General features: G+C 33.5%; 1 protein-coding gene across 1 annotated transcript in view; it reads right to left on the bottom strand.

The window, feature by feature from the left end:
• Nucleotides 1–18667, bottom strand: part of LOC149786154 (diacylglycerol lipase-alpha-like) — a 222871-nt gene that overhangs the window by 31370 nt on the left and 172834 nt on the right. The window contains exons 10-13 of the mRNA XM_089976506.1: nucleotides 10717–10794; nucleotides 9843–9923; nucleotides 1758–1900; nucleotides 1066–1134 (exon numbers count right to left, since the gene is read on the bottom strand). Coding sequence (XP_089832632.1) covers nucleotides 1066–1134; nucleotides 1758–1900; nucleotides 9843–9923; nucleotides 10717–10794 — 371 coding nt within the window. The remainder of the gene's footprint in view (nucleotides 1–1065; nucleotides 1135–1757; nucleotides 1901–9842; nucleotides 9924–10716; nucleotides 10795–18667) is intronic.

Genomic DNA, 18667 nt, shown 5'->3' with positions numbered 1-18667 from the left:
AATTGGTCTGGTGATTTTTTAGAAGTTGAAAGTACTAGCTGTTGATGAATGCATGCTGCACACAGGCCCACAAATTCAACTGACCTTACGGCATGCTGCACACAGGCCCACAAATTCAACTGACCTTAGGGCATGCTGTGCACAGGCCCACAAATTCAACTGACCTTAGGCCAAGGTAAGCTAAAAATATGTAACATCTTTTCCAAATTGGGATCTAAGTCCAGTACATAATGATGAAAACTGCATGAATAAATTAAAAATATGTATCCAAAATTTCTTTATTCCTTAAACTTACACAATCCTGAATATGATGCAAAAGCTTTTTAGTTTATCATGCATTATAAATACTACATTCTATAAACACAACTGAGCCTGGTAAGATAAACATTCAATAGTGACTGAATAATGAATCCAACTGGGTCTGGCAAAATAAACTTTCCAAATGACTGAGTAACAATGGTAAAAAAAAAATTGCGCCTAATTTTAAAGAAACTCAAACATCACAGGGAACATTAAGCGAAAGTTTAGAGCCAAAGTTAAAGTGATGAAATTTTGATCAAAACACTTGTTGTTTTTTAAAATTATTTTCTATAACTACTATTTGATTCAAGGTATACTACAATGCAAGGAACCAGCAATAAAAATAGATTAATCTTTTATATCTACAATATTTATTAAATCTGTCTCTGTTATTAAAGTCAATAAAATGTACTGAAACTCCATCCTGTAACTTGGCAAAAAATGGCTGAATTTACACATACAAGATTGGAAAAGCAAGTGTAATAGCAACACTGGGTATTGACCATGCTGTATCAGAACAGATAAATATAGAAGGAAATGAATCTCAGTAAAAGAAGTATTCTTTGGTATATCACATTTAAAGAAATAACATACACAACAATCCATTAAATGCAAGTATAAGAAGAGAAATTGCATCCAGGAAATAAATCTGTTTACTGTTGTATTTCCCTGGGTATTTCCAACAGCTCTGATCCAGAATGATAAGCAACATAAAGTCCATATATAGATCATAACAACAGTACATGTTTATTAGGTATTGTTTACCTTGGTACTACATCTTTTCCAACAACCACTGAAGTAATGAAGTGTCTAGTTTCTTCAACACAACTTAAACTGGAAATGAAAACAAAATGTCAGTATTCATACAATGAAGATATATTTATTTTGAACAAAAATGAATGTACTGCAACTGTACATGAATGAAAATTGATTTAAACAACATTAAATCAATACTTAGTATTTGCTTTCTCATCATCCTTCTTTTCTCCTAATTATGTTTCCACCTTCGAAAATCCTTGACTACCTTTTATGAGTTTTGCCTGTAAAATCGGTCAGTGATATTCTGAAAGAATCAAATGATAACATACACTATATGGTATACAGCTTAAGTACAAGCTGACAACTATTAGTTAATCTAGGTACAATTCCTGGTAGATCTTCATCAGGATTTATATTATTACAATAAAACAAATATAGGTATCAACGTGAAAATCAACAAAAATAAGAGTACAGTATCCTTCAATTTCTTATGTACAGTAAACTCCAGACATGATAAAGCATGACGGTCCTGAGATCATTATAATAAAGGTCAAAATATGTAAAAGACTGGAAGAAACTTTGCAGTGAGTTTCATAATATCAGATGCAGTAATCCAGTTTTTATGTAACCAGATTGCTAACCCAATTTTTACAAATTTCTCACTGGAAAATATCTGCTTAGCTGTACGACGTACTAACCTGAGAAGGCCCCCTGGTGGTGAATAAGCATAACAGTGAAGACCTGGGTACTCCTGTTGCAACAAAATGGCTAGGATTGCAGCAGTCCCAGCCCCTAAGGAGTGCCCCACTAGCACTATATCATACTTTTCTGAACTTGTGCTCTGTAAAATTAGATATGAATATTATTGCACACTTAAGTTTTCATATATTACTTAATCATAAATGTTGCTTTTGGGAAAACCACATTAATAAATCAACTATGATGTCTAGTTCTTGACAAAAATACATTTCTGAATAGAATATTCCATATCTGGAAAAGGCATTTTGCTTCTTGGGCCATCAAAAATCATCTAACCACCAAACATTACTCTCCAAGGAATATAAACATGTCTATCACGGAAATAAAAAAATAAAAAACAGGAATCAATTTTGAAACTGCAAAGTGCTAAGTACACAGATGCAGGTATCAAAGCTGTTGATCACAGGAATTATGAAAGGACCCCAGACACACAATTTATTTGTATAAAATGATCAGCTATCCAGATAAGCAATTATTCATACAAATCCCTATTTCATGACTGGTCCAGATGATCAATGTATCATGTGACTGTAATTTAAAACAAAAATGACAAGAGAGTTGAATTTAATCTCTTGGGTCTTTTGACCACTAGGGACATTCATGATCAAGAAAAAACTTGAATGTTAAGTTTTATGATAATTCACAGACATGTTCGAAGACAGGCCATGAAAAACAACTCCAACTTAAAGTGGGTAAAGTTTTATGATAATCCACAGACAAGTTCGAAGACAGGCCATGAAAAACAACTCCAACTTAAAGTGGGTAAAGTTTTATGATAATCCACAGACAAGTTCGAAGACAGGCCATGAAAAACAACTCCAACTTAAAGTGGGTAAAGTTGTATGATAATCCACAGACAAGTTCGAAGACAGGCCATGAAAAACAACTCCGACTTAAAGTGGGTAAAGTTGTATGATAATCCACAGACAAGTTCGAAGACAGGCCATGAAAAACAACTCCGACTTAAAGTGGGTAAAGTTGTATGATAATCCACAGACAAGTTCGAAGACAGGCCATGAAAAACAACTCCAACTTAAAGTGGGTAAAGAACATCAAAGACAGCAAAAATACATAATGATGACTTGCAAATGGATGGTATACAATTCTGAATCATTGTTAGATATGGTCTACTTCACCATGTTTGCAATATGAATGAGATAAAACTTGTTTTCACACATATTACCTAAAATTACTTTGTAAACCTTTGCTTGATAAGGTTGGAGCTCAGCCAAGCTTCATGGTTGTGAAGTGACTAGGAATGCAAGACTTCCCACGAATGTGATGCCAGTCATTACAGGGTGAAATTCCCACCTACCAGCATCAACCATTCCCTGGCAATACAATTACAGAAGTGCTGTGTCCACTATTAGGAGCAAAATCAAGTGCTCTACTAAAGACACAAAAGAAACAACTAAACTGGAATATGAACCCAAGTTTCTTGATACTGAGACCAGTTCCTACCATTAGACTAAATACCCATGCCATCCTATCATCCAGTTGAAGTCATTTGTACAACTAATGTGTAGTAGTCCCCTATCATTTGAGTTCTTCTAATGGGTTAAACATAAGAATGTAAATTTTGATTTTGCATCAAAACATTTTAAAAGCATTAACCATAAATTGATGCAAGATGAATGATACATGACATTATGAAACCTTTTTCAGGACCTTCCATTAGATTTAAAGTTTGGGGGAGTACCTCCCCCAACAGGGAAACAGGTTTTTACATTTTTTATATATAGCCAGGTATAAAGTAAAAGTAGCCAGGTAAATCACCTGGCTCTCAGCTGATAAGGGAAGCCCTGTTATATATGTCATGGCTGAGGGTTGTGTCTACTTGATTTTTGTCATGATGGTTACTTGAATTTAAGTTCAAGACCTGACCTTGATTACAAATTTGAAGGAATTTTCCATTTTAAATAATTAAGATCCTGAGCATTCATTTGAATCATAGGTCAGGTGATCGTATGTATATAAAGAAGACCAGGTAAATAATGCTTCATTCCTGTTTAATATCAGTCTTTGGGAATCTATGATCAGAGTTTTAGTTGCACTGAGACAATTTGAGAAGAATCATGTATTTAGTTTATTTACTGAAATTAAAAAATGCTTATTGACTTTATGGACTACACTGTGAAGTGTTCAGCTCCTTTTCCAATTAATGTATTCAGTGATCATGACACAATAACTCATTAACGAAATAAAAAACAATTATCAGAGATTGTTGAGATGGAGTGTGATGTAGCAGGAATATAATATACACATCAGAGAAAAAGAAAGATGCACTCTCATGTGTACAGAAGTACAATTTTGCTTTGTTTGTGTATGTTTTGTGTCATTCATAAGATATCTTCACAAGTAATTTTAATTATTATAGTATCACATGTATATTTGACTAATAAGTAAATGAAGATTTACTGTATAAATCTTTTTTTCTTTATGAGAGGAGGTGTTAAGTATTTTAATTTATATTGTGTGCTTTTCTTTTGCCTACTTGACTTCTGTGAACCTTATGACTGAATGTTGCAAGTGGAGTCGATGCCGACCTCAGTTTGGTCATGTTTTAAGTAGTAAACAAGCTTATTAAAATTTGAGTTCAGGAGTTAATGATGTTGTTGTTCTAAGGTTTAACGCCATTTTTCAGCACAAGATAGGCTATACATGGCGGCCAGTATAACTGGTGGAGGAAGAACCCTGGAAAACCCAGGGAAGAACCACCGACCCACGAGAAGCTACTGGCAGGCTTTCCCACATACCCACGCTAGCCGAGCCTTGGACTCGAACCCATGCAGACAGAGGTGAGATGGCAGTGATCCGGAATGGTGAGCGCTTTAGACCACTCTGCCACTCGGGGCCCCAGGAGTTAATGAAATTATCCATCAGACATTTTGATTCCCCAGAATCTACAGTGTCATAGGTCAAGTGCGTATTTGTATATATGAGGGAATTGGGAAATAATTATTCATTCCAGTTTTATGACCAATTTCAGGAATCATTTACAGGTGCATTCCAATATAATTAGAGAGGAATTATTTAAATTATGCAATGGATTTATTTAGTGTTCACTGATATTTAGACTAACAAATTGCCTTGGAAATATGGTGAATACATTCAAGACTACTTATACAAGACCACTGGAAATCATTAAGAACATTCTACACATTTAGCTTTTGTGGTGAGAGTGTAATATTAAGCAAAATTAATCTCCCCAACAAGTTTCATGATTTTAGGTACCAGGGTGCAAACAGCCTATCTGATTCTGAGTGAAATGCAAATATTAACCTAAGGCTGTAAAATGTGTAATTCAGTGATGTTCTTTTGTTGTAAGGGTAGGCTGCTAATAGATGTGCATTAAGTTTTTTAGTTTTACAATTTTAGCATAAGAGAAGTTTGAGAAATAAATTTTAACATGAAATTTAAACCAAGTCAATGAAAGCTCCAATATGGAAAAAGATATATACCCTTGAGATCAGGGTGTAATACTTATGATTGCAGGTAATAATATATATATATATATATATATATATATATATATATATATATATATATATATATATATATATATATATATATATATATATATATATATATATATATATATATATATATATATATATTTGTGTGTGTGTGTGTCATAGTGACCTACTTTTATGATGATGATGTAGTACTCATCAAAATGCATCCCCTCAGTAAGTTTCATAATTCTAGCTATAATAAAAATAACCTAAGTTAAATGAAAAACTGAACCAAAATATACATGTATGCAGCTTGCCTCCTTAACCCCCTCCCATGTAAGTAGGTCCCAGGAAACCTGCTGTCTGTAATGCAAGAGATAGTACAATAGCTTCATGTTACTTGTAGTGTCGAGATAATTAAATATGCAAGTTTAAATTATATCATTTTAGAACTGGATCAATTTACAATGACCAATGCAAATTAAACACAATTCACTTATTTAATGCACTGTATCAATTAGTTATGGGAATGGTAATTTAATTTTCTAAATCAAACAATTGCTAAATGGAATAAATTGATTTGGTCTCAAATGCTATGTGATGTTATAAATGGCTGAATGACCCAGGCATAATTACAAGTTACATGTTATAATTTTCTTCTGGGAGAGCAAAGAAAGTATTAACCATGAGAGCCATTTGTGTGATATTTTTTTCATATATAAATTTGTCAACTTTTTCCAATTCTGAATATTGATTGTTAAAGCTACGTTAAAAAGTCCAAATCACACACACACACCAATTTTGAATAAAGGCTTCTTGAAAAAAAGATTATCCAAAAATATGTTTCTGTGACACAGAGAACAGGTTGTGTAGTCCTGAAGTAACAAAAACACTGTACTAAACTACGGAGTCAAAATCATACACAAGTATCTTTATAATGTTGAGATTTGCATTATATGTACAGATACAAATGATACATTTTGTTCAGATACAAACAATACATGTCTAGATAAAAATAAGTACAGAAACAAATGATACATATAAGTACAGATACAAAGTACACCTTTCCCTTGTTTAATCATGCACAATGGGTTCCAAAAACCAAAAAAGAGACTGCACTATAAGTAAGGACATGAGTTACAAAGGAACCTCCCAAAACTTAAGAAGGGGATTCCATTCCTGCTAAATACAATGAGAAATCCAAGAGTGGGAAATCCAAGGGTGGGGAAATAACAAGGTTGTTTAACACTTGTTATATAACCATGGAAATATTTGTCAATAAAGAGCTTTTTCCAATGAAGTTGTTCATTATTTCATTTAAATTACCTTTATTTTCAAGATACCTGAACTCTGAAAGATTGTTAACAACATCACTCCAAGTGGATTCAAGAACCATCATCTGCACATAAAAACGTGCATTACATCAGTGTTCTTTGCTGTTGTTGATTCACAACAAAACAAGATTCTTTTTTTTTTTATAACTATAGATGTTTATTACTATCAACACTTAATTATGTTCTAAAATAAATGCTCACAAGCAAAGCTGTTATAGTAGATTGATATTATTCACATCTGGATACCACAGGATTTATTGTATCTATGATAATTACAATGAAACCAAAATTATAAACTAGAACTAAAACACCAACTTCACTTGAAAAAATTGATTTCATTAATTAGTATTTATGGATTTTTGTTGTTGTTGTTGTTGTTGTGGGGTTTAACACCATATTTCAGCACACGATAGGCTATGCATGGCGGCCAGTATTAATGGTGGAGGAAGAACCCGGGAAAACCCCGGGAAGAACCACTGACCCAAAAGAAGTTACTGGCAAGCTTTCTCACATACCCACATTGGCTGAATCCTAGACTCAAACCCACGCAGACAGAGGTGAGATGGCAGTGATCTGTAACGGAGAGCGCTTTAGACCACTCGGCCACTCAGGGCCCCAGTATTTATGGAATTAACATGTTGCCATGATTGAAATTTTATTGAATATTGTTGTTTATATTGTGCTGAGAATGTTGATTGGAAAGAAAACTTAACAAAACATATGATTTCTTATTAAAAGTTAAGAATTTCATGATTTTTATTAAAATTTCTGGGTACTAACTACTGTGTTTTAATAAATGAACAAGCAATATATCAAGGTTTCATTTGACTAATTTTGAACACGATTTTCTTAATGTTCAACAAATAGTGGCGTTATGGAGTACTTTCAAGTTTTAAAACTGGGACCCATGCTTCCCACCCACATTATAAACAGGTCTGCAAGTTATCTAAGAAGTGATGTATCCTTATATGTACAGATACAAATGATAAGATAGTCAAAAAATGTTGGCAATTCTAATTTCACTCCGAGATACAATTTATCAGGACAATTATTTTCAAATGTTACCACTAATTCAATTGTCATGTTTGCTCAGCCGAAGTTTATAAGTCGTGTATAAACTAAGATATTATTACAAGTCATGATTGGATGTCTAAACATTGCCGCAGGCTAGAGTTAATCTCTTATGCAAAGTTACCGTGACCAGAGAGGTGACCCGGCATCTTGAATTGGCACAGACGTTAGATCGCGCGACTTCCCACCTATGTGTTACAGCTTAGTCCTAAGATCAGAGGAATGTGCAAGGGACCAGAGCATGTTCTAAATCCATCCCCACGTGGACAGACAGCAAGAAGGACATTGTCCGCTAAGTTTCATTGGATCCGGTCAGAACGACACTCAATCAGAATTGTGACAACAATTTTGATCCGAATTTTAATTTCTAACTAGCAAGCAAAAACTTAGCCTTGCCTAGAAAGATTGCTGAGCAATACAGGGTTACTCCAAAGAAGCCACTTGTAATCTGGCAGTAAAACTTAGGAGATTCTAAGGAAAGATGAAGCTTTATAAAGGTCAGTAAGTTATTTGCTTGATTTTTGCAGAATATTATGGCATTGTAATTGTAATTATATTTAGTATGTATACTTAATTAATAGGATCATTTAGCATGTACAATTACCTTTGTAATGTTTTAATTTACATGCATATTTGAGAAATGAGCTTGAGTATTATGTAGAGAATTATGTAGATTGTTAGCTTGTGGTCATTATCTGATGAAAGGCTGGGTGTAGTGTGAGATACAAGGGTTATGGAAAATATTGTACCATCCTTGTGTTTGCACAGGAAGCTTTTGGGGGGACAGAACTTCCGGTTCAGTTGAGTCCCGAGTCTCTAAGAGGGGAGACGGAAGTGAGACTAGCAGAGCAGTCTGAGTTGACAAATCTAGTCAGTAGAGAGAGTCGAGGAGGAGGAGGAGGAAAAGGAGATGAGGAGAAAGTAGAGAAGGAGGAGGAATCTAGAGAAAGTCTAGAAAATAGGAGAGAAGAATACACAAATGAGCAGAGTACAAAGACAGATGGAAAGCTATCTCACCCTACTAATCAAATGATGCAATAAGCTATCACAGAGTCGAGCGAAAGGAGAGTACTTGGGAAATTTTTATTATTTGACTATTGAATTGTCATTACATTGTTATTTGTTGAATTTCACATTTTTGTATATTCAATCATTTAACCGTCGGCATTGCTGACTGGGGGCTCAGAGCTTTACATCTATCTTTCACTAATTTAACTTCCAAACAAAATCGAGCCTGGGTGGGACTTCTATAATAATTTAAATAAAATACTGGGAGCACCTAACCCCAATCAAAATTACACACCTACCACAGTGGCGGCATGACAACCCGTCACATCATCAATTATGATACCCAACCAGTAATTTGACTTTCAGGTCACGAAAAACTTCTGACCTTGCCTGGCCATTCAAAGCTTCTAGACTGTCACATAATAGGTGATGGATGTGTCTGAGAAATCATTGATAAAATTGCATTCAAAGACAAAAATATATAGGAATTAGATAAATACTACAATAAAATATGTTGATTATCCAGAAGCAATGAAAAATGTAAAGTTTATCCCAGTAAATGATAATAATCAAATATAACTTGCAGGTTCATAAAACATTTCATTGATTTGGATGAGTGAAAAGTCTGTATAATCAATGTATAGATCATCAGTGTTTCCCGTATTAATGGCCTCAAATTTTTCAACACAAAATAATGCTGTACCAGATAATCAGTTTTTCCCCATGTCAATGGCCTCAAATTTTCCAGCAAAGATAGTTTCTTGTACCAATTTAGTGCTGCACCAGTTCTATTCCAACATGCAGCTAGAATTTTATTTGATACAGTAAAACCATATCTGCACTTCGCAACATTGAGACCATTATCTCCCTAATACAATAAAATCATAGAGTGTTATGGTAAATTACAATATTCAGTTGTGTGTTTCTGCAAATGTTACTGAATGCTAACCAACAGATATGCAACAATTTCAGCATCCTTTCAGAAAGACCAACATTTTCCAAATGCAAATTCTACCATACAAACAATATCCATCCTCTTTTACAGAATCTCTTATTTCATTTTTTAGAAGCAAAAGTTTTCAAAGAGCTTTTATTTCATTTATAATTATTTACTCCTGCAAGCTAATGGTTTGAATATCTGCAAGACATTATTTACCTTTGCCTTTTCAAAGGCCTTCTCTAAAAGCTGATCTTCTTTGAGCTTCTTTCGGATGTAAACAGCTGCTTGCACCATGCCCTGTAATCAGAAAAAATGCCAAAGATTAACTTTACAGCTTGAAATAACCCTGAAATGTTCTATTTTTTAAAACCAAATCTGACTTTACATATTTTAAAAATTAAAGAAAGAATTAAGTACTACTTGGCTCAAGGTTACATATTATGAAATGTTTAAGCTTTCTATTTATAAAATGTAAATCCATATTACATAATTTGGTAACCAAACAATAAGACAAAATATTAATAAATACTTTCAAATGAATGCAAACTAGAAATGTGTACTTGAGAACAATAACATTTCTGCCAAGATATGTATTAAATGAGGTGAAAATGTTTTTGTCAAACAAGTTCTGAAACTCAGCCAAAAAAATTGAACAAATTGTTCAATTATCTGTAGATCTAATCACTTTTATCTACATACACACAGAAAATATGAAATTTTGGTGGGCATTTATCTACAAACACACAGAAAATATGAAATTTTGGGGGACATTTAACATAACCATATGTTTATGCAAGAATTAACTACAATGTGGAAGACCAAATAACAACTCTGACAGCCCTATCTAATACCTAGATGATATGCCTTCCCAGCTGTGCCACTGCAAGGTCTTAATGTTGGCCTTAATTCCCAAAGTTGGTTATGATGATCTAATTTTGCTAGCAGTGCCTGATACCTCTTAAGACTAATTCATTCATCAAGTTTCATGATTGTACAAGCAATAGTTTCTAAGATTTCACAACATCCGCAATGAAACTGTTGGAAGGGTGATAAACTGTTGGACCACCGTATTGTAGTGATTTTATCCTACCTTATGTCCAACCCAATCCTCTCTGAGAGGTTGTATGGGAATGGTTTCTGCATCAGCCTTGAGATCAGTTAAAACATCCTGGAGATAAAAAAGTATGTTGTGTAGATAAACAACCATGTTAAAACTATCTACAATACTACATTTGTGTAATAAGCATCTAAATGTATAGAGCCCAACCTGATACTGCTTAATGTTCTGTCAGATTAGTTTCTACACAGTTTGCAAACTGAGAACACTTACAGAATAAACAGCAAAGATCCTTAGATGAAAATATTGTTATGAGTATGCTCTTAAAATAAGTAACAGAAGAGAATGAAGACAACAAGCATCGTAAAATTTAACAAATAATTTATTTCCCTAGACTACAAAATAAAATAAATAAGAAAAAAGAACTTACGGTATTGCAAATTAAATCCAAATTGTAATCCAAGAATTAAAAAAAAACCACAAGTCCTATCAATGCAAAGTTCTAAGTGAATCACAGTTCAAATCCAGATGTAAATTCAAGATGGAAGGCGATGACTAAAGCTGTACCGATGTCACTTTTTGCCAATTATGCCGATACCACGTATAGTCGATTATCAAAATTGCCAATACCAATTATGAGACCGATTATTTCAAGAACCACCTGTTCTACAGTTAGCAAAAACACAATCATTTGATTGACAAGTAAACCATGCCCTATTTTTTTTGTAACTAACAATGCCTAAAATGGGTGCAGATTTATGTTAACAGTTGAAATTTGGTCTCAAGCTACCATACATGTGATAACTATTTCAAACATTTTATATCCCACCTTATTTCTTATTGTTAACTCATATATGCAAATAAAATGCTTTACTAAATAACATATTTATTCCGAATTAGTTTTTTGGGGGCACATATGCTCTGTGATATGTTTCTTCATTCCTTCTTTGAATTTAATTATGGTAATCAATTCTTATATATACAGTACAGTAATGCCAGGTCAAGTTGACTCGTGTAAGTTTCACTGGTGGGAATGGAGATCATAATTTGCTTGTCGATAAAAAATCTACAGCATTCAGTGATCATTCCTGGGATTTAGGAAGCAATTCACTAACAAGCAAAGCAAGTAAAGCACGGCAAAATTAAATTTCTGAACTCCTAGTTGACTGAGATGTACTTTGTGAAGCTAGCCATAAAAAAAAGGGAAGGGAGGCATTTAATTCATGAATGCATGAAATCGACGGTCGCATTATACGTCACTTATCTTACATTGAAAAGTACGATCATAGGGTTTTAGTATTAAAATGTCATTATCTAAATAAAGTTTCTTACAAAACTATTATTTGGAAAATAATATACATAATATAAATTTGCTTAATACCTGAAGTTTCTATTAAAAAAAGAGAGACTGTAGGAAAGTAGAAATTTTAAATTTGATAATGCATTTATTTCAGGTGACAACAGTTAGACCTACACACTAACGGTGATGTGCAATGCAAAGACCATGGAAGTAGTGCAAAACAGTAATGTAATGATTTATTTTGTAATATTATGGCTGTATTGCTTGTTGTCAATAAAGTAATAACTATCTTTTTAAATTTTCATTGCCTATTACATTAATAGTCTTGGAAAAATATTCACTACTTATTCTGGCGACATTTTTTGAAAATTGGCAACAAAATATTGAGATTGGTGATTTTTTTTGGCGATGACTTTTTAAAAGCCAGAACCATCCCTGTCATGTGTATGCTGGAAGTTCAACAGCCACACGAGGCCCCATTGGCTGGTTGGCTGCTGTGATTGGGATGAGTGCATGCATGGTATTGATAATTTGTTGTGAGCAGACAATCAGCGGTAGTTTACAGCAAGCGTGTTAAAAAGTATTTACTTTTAAGAATATATTGTCTTTCAATTAACCCCCAAATCAATAATTTATTCCTTAATTTCCACTATTTAATTCTGATTTAAAATTCAAGCCATGTCAAGATGAATGTTATGATTACATTTATATTTTGGAAATTTGTTTACATCGGCACTGATTATTTCTGCTGGTACCAATTGTTCCAATAGTTGGCCCGATTATGAGTATGGCCGATTAATTGGTAGAGCTTTAGCGAGGACATATGCAATAGTCAGTGTTGTACTGATGTGTCAACAGTCTCTTGTTGACTCACAAAAAATATTATTCCAGTTTTTGAATTCCACATAAATTCCGATAAATGTCTTTGTCCAAGAATTAATTTAGAGCACTTTTGTATTTCCAGAGAAAACAATCACTTAAATTCAATAATCTGTAGAAAATAAAAATTCAGCCCCAAACATGACACAACATAAAACAACTTGACTTCTCAAGTATTAAGGCATGACTGATAGAATTCTTATAATAACATCAGCTTTAAGACTAACTAAAATGCAAAATAGATTCCCAGATGAGGGTCAAGAGTTCATCCTTCTGGAAAAAATAGAAGTCTGTTTACGAATTAACATGTGCCTCACGTCACGTAGTCCAGATATGACCTTGACTCAACTAAATGATTCTTACTCTGAGAAAGAATACAAAAATTTTAAAAAGTTGTTTACCAAAACTGTCGCTGATTTTAAGGACAGCAACTAGATACAATGTTTCTATTATTAGGTATTTACATCAATTAAATAAATTTTAAAAAATCAATCAAGTCAAACAGAACTGAACTTGATTCTGAACAAAAATCAAGTCCAGTAAACAATATTACATTACAATAACATGTAATGGAATATAAAAAAAAATAAACTAACAAACAAGCATTTAAATTAGATATACATAACAATTTATTAATAGAATCTATGTTGGGATTTGCACTGAGACAAGGAAATCATTGTAAAGGGTTTACATTTATTACATTAACCACATGAAACAGGCTTTACTTGTCTTGGTACAAGCACCAACATAGTTATTTTTTTCACCAAACATTTTTCAATTCAAATTAAAATAACACTACTCTTTTGCAATATAGTTAGCAGATTCAACACATACTCTGGTACTATTATTGCCTCTCACTTTTTATATAATTCATCAGGTGTTATGCTGTTTTATGAAAATCTGAATAATAAGAATCTAGATATATATGCCGCTGTTAGAAAGAACAATCAGAGAGAAAAAAGCAATCAAGTTATAACTGTTATGTGTAAGTAGTACCATGATCATCTGCTATTATTTGCAAACACCATGCATTGATACAAGTAGGTTAATGAGGGAAGTAGGATGAATGTTTGACCCTAAGTACACAGGTTCTGCCTAAGAAAATAAAAGGAAAAAAACCATTTGATATTATTGCTATATTATCACATTTAATCAATGTGTGTCATATGCAAATAGCAATAAATAATTAATATTTTTTATAACTCTAACTTTTAACTTTCATCAGTTCCAGTTTGGAAAAGTTCTGTTGTAGCCAATGGTATGATACAAGTACAATTACATAGTTCTAATGAAGTGTGTAATGACTGCAGAAATATTTAATTCATGAAATGGAAATTTATACTTTCTGTCCTGGAAATGAAACACTGTGTTTGTGGTTTTGGATTTTTAATGTAACTTTAACAAGTTTTCAGTCATCTCACTATGATGTCTGCAGTGTGGCAGTTGATAGTGATGTCTAGCACTGGGGCATCATACTGCAGACATATAGCATGATGTCCCACCCAGTCACATTATCCTGACACCAGGCCAACCAGTCATAAAGGGGCCCCGAGTGGCAGAGTGTTCTAAAGTGCTCTCCGTTACAGATCACTGCCATCTCACCTCTGTCTGCATGGGTTCGAGTCTAGGATTTGGCCAATGTGGGTATGCGAGAAAGCTTGCTAGTAGCTTCTCATGGGTCAGTGGTTCTTCCCGGAGGTTTCCTGGGTCCTTTCTCCACTATTAATACTGGCCGCCATGCATAGCCTATCATGTGCTGAAAAATGGCGTTAAACCCAACAACAACAACCAGTCCTAACACAACCTCTAAATGTTGAGTGACAAGCAAGGCAACTGTAAGTACAATTTTTATAAGTCTTCTGTATGAATTGGCCAGGGTTTGAACCTACAATCTCCCGCATCCAAGGCAGGCAATCTAACCACTAGGCCATCAGAGTGGTCTGGAAATGCAACAGCTGTTAGCAGTGCAATCATACACTACACTGAAATCTTCTTGTGGAACAGCATATAGGGTGATGAATGAACCAATATGATTGGTAAGTGCGGGAGTTTTCATTTGCAATTGTGTTTGATTCAGCGGGGGCAGACTGGGGATGTTTGACAATAACTGAAGAAAGCTGGTTTGACATAAAACATTTCTGGTTGCTGCCAGCCAGGTAGAATGTATGTTCAGGTCATAGAAATCACTGGGATGTTTGTTCTTATAACATTGTTGATATCTCAAAATGTGGGGTTAGTATACATTCTAAGTTTTTAATTTTCATTTTCCTCTCCTGTCCTTGTCTTTGTCTCTCATTAAGCTCAAAATATTCTAAATTTAATTCAAAATCTTACTTTAAAGAAATATCACCAACTTGATGTTTCTGTGTTCCTCACCTCCTCCCCATACCCCTAAGTGCAGCATATTATTAAGCCATAAAGTGCTGAAGTAAGTTGATGGTGTGTTAGCGCCCAACAGTTTGTTCATGTGATCATTAATGATGGCTTGGGCAGTTTGGGGTACGATGATACACTTTCATTTATGAGTTGTACCAAATAGCTCGACTTCATGTGCGTGTGTCAGTCTCTCTAAAAAAATTTGTATGGTATGTTATCATAGTAGGAGAGACCTTAAGATGATTTATGAGTTATTTTTATTATATATCTGTTGTTGCTCATGTTTGATTTTAAAACAACTCCTTCATGCACATGAGAAGAAAACAAGGGGTTCTTTTCTTGAAAAGTAGTTCCAAGAGCATGGACACCTTGACTGAGATAACTCAGCTGACACTACCAGATTGTGATAAGAAAAGTGCAGTAAGTAAACCAGCACGATCTCACTGTTGCATGGGTGAGAAAAAGCCATCTCTGAACAATGTCTCTGCTGTTTGCTGAGATCATGCAAAGGAAAAACAACAAAGATCCTGACTGCACATCATGCACATCATGCCTTATCAGATCAAAGAATGAACGCTGTTTAAAATTATAAAGGATGGATAACAAAGATCCTTATCTGCAGTTACCAAATGCCCTGTCAACTCAAGTTCAGCACACCTTTTGCTAACTGAAATCATGAAAAGGACAAAAATATAAGATCCTTATCTGCTGATACATAATGCCCTGTCAGATCAGTCTATAAACTTCTTGTTATTAAAATTAAATCCAGTAAAAGACAACAATATCCTCTCTGCTGATACATAATGCCCTGTCAGATCAGTGTCTAAATGTCTTGTTATTAAAATTAAATCCAGTAAAAGACAACAATATCCTGATCTGCTGATACATAATGCCCTGTCAGATCAGTCTCTAAACTTTTTGTTATTAAAATGAAATCCAGTAAAAGACAACAATATCCTGTCTGCTGGTACATAATGCCCTGTCAGATCAGTCTCTAAACTTCTTGTTAAATTAAATCCAGTAAAAGACAACAATATCCTAATCTGCTGATACATAAAGCCCTGTCAGATCAGTGTCTAAACTTCTTGTTAAATTAAATCCAGTAAAAGACAACAATATCCTGATCTGTTGACAGCTAATGTCCTGTAAGATCATCATCTAACCTGTATGCTAATAAGATCATGCAAAGGACATACAAGATCCTTATAAGCTACTACATAGCACCTTGTCAGTTTGATCAATGTTTATGCTGTTTGCTAAGTGATATAATCAAAAGGGCAAACAAGAAAGATCCGACACATTATGTACTGTCAGATCAGTGTCAATGCTTTTTGCTAACTGAGATCGAGCAAAAGAAAACCAGCTGTTATGAGTCTATGCTCTTAAAATAAGTAACAGAAAAGAGTGAAGACAACAAGCTTTGTAAAATTTAACAAATAATTTATTTCCCTAGAATACAAAGTGAAAAATGAGAAAATCGAACTTACGGTTTTACGAATTAAATCCAAAAATAATCCAACAATTAAAAAACACAAGTCCTATCACTGAAAAGTTCTAAGTGAATCTTAGTTCAAATCCTGATGAAATTCAAGATGGAAGGCAATGACATCTGTAATAGCCAGCATTGTACTGATGTGTCCATAGTCTCTTGTAACACAGAAAATACTATTCCAGTTTTGAATTCTGTATAAAGTCCAGTAAATGTCTTTTCCCAAGAATTATCAAAGCACTTTTGTATTTCCAGCGAAAACAATCACTTGAATTCAATAATTTGAAGAAAATAAAAATTCAGCCCAAACTGGTCAAGACATAATACAACTTAATTTGTCAAATGTTTTAAGCCAGACTGAAAATTCTTTATCAAAACATCAGTAATAAGTCTAACTAAGACGCAAAACAGATTCCCGGATGTGGGGCAAAAGTTCATCCTTCTGGAAAAAATAGAAGTTTGTTTACCAATTGAAAGATGCTTAATGACACGTTGCCCAGGTATGACTTTCACTCAAATTACTGATTCTTACTCTGATAAGGATAATAAACAAAAGTAAAAAAATGTTGTTTATCAAAACTGTCACAGATTTTGAAGGTCAGCAACTAGTTACAATGTTTCAATTCTGGACAATGTCAAATTCAGTAAACAATGTTACATTACAATAACATGTAATGGAATTTTAAAAAATTAAATCAAACAAACAAACAATTAAATTAAATATACAAAACACAGCAAACATCCTAATCTGATAATATTTGCTATCTCGGATCATGTACAGGATACACAACAATTCTCAAATTTGCTAATACTTGCCATCTGAGATCATTGCAAGGATATAAAAACAAATATCCCAGTCTGCTAATACTCGCAGAAATTAGATCTTATAGAGGATAAACAACAACCATCCAAGCAGTTAACACTCACTGAAAACATGCAAAAGGATAAACAGCAAACATCCAATCAGTTAATATGCTGAAATCATGCAAAAGGATAAAGAGTAAATATCCAATCAGTTAGTACTCACAGAAATCATGTACAGGATAAACAACAAACATAGACCTGTTGATACATCATGCAACATCAGACCAGCCTGCATTATTTACAGTTCTTTACATCTTGAAAACAATCAATTTGTATATCCATCACATAATTTACAGATCTCAAGCCTGTAATGACTCCAAATGATGTATTTTCTAGCAATAGCTTTCATAAAGCAATATTATTTTAAAACATCTCTACTGGAAATTGAAGCTTACACAGCTAATGAAATAAAGTCTCTGCAGTCACACCTGCCTTAAACGTTGCCTTTTATGCAATCACCTTTCTTAAACCAATAATTTTTAGTGGTTCCATACATGAAATTATTGAATAAATAAACCTGTATTAAGCATTCAACTGTTCATAATGAGGTGGTTGCTCAAAACAGGTTTGTCAAATTAATTGTTATATTGTCAAATTGTTAATTTAATAAACATATTTATTAAAATAAAATAAAAACAATTATGATGTATGCTGATTGTAATCTTTCATATTATGTACATTTAATTATCTTCTTAAAGCCATATGGCAGTACTAAGTCAGTTTTCTATTTAATTTTTTAAAAGTGTCCAATGTCTGGAAAAAATCTACAAACTGCAGATACTGCTTTACATTTCTGTTTTGTGTTTACTATAAAAATCTAATAAAAACAATCCCCACAAGTACCGGTATTACTTGTGCAAACTGAAACTAAAAATTCATTAAAATCAATGACATAAATGCACCTCAGCGAAAAATTCCATTTGTGCAATTGTTTACACAAATCTCCAATTACTTGCATGTCTCTGGATCTAGTCAACTTCTTTTTCTATTTCTTTCTCATAGCATGAGACTTTTAATCCAAGTCCTCCATTCAATATCTGCCTCAGTGTATCCTTGACTTAGTTTCCATTTCCTAA

The sequence above is a fragment of the Sinohyriopsis cumingii genome, chromosome 12 (genome assembly GCF_028554795.1).
Source record: "Sinohyriopsis cumingii isolate HCF-2022 chromosome 12, ASM2855479v2, whole genome shotgun sequence".
NCBI lineage: Eukaryota > Metazoa > Mollusca > Bivalvia > Unionida > Unionidae > Sinohyriopsis > Sinohyriopsis cumingii.
The sequence above is the reverse complement of the archived record's forward strand: the minus strand, read 5'-3'. Positions and strand labels throughout refer to the sequence as shown.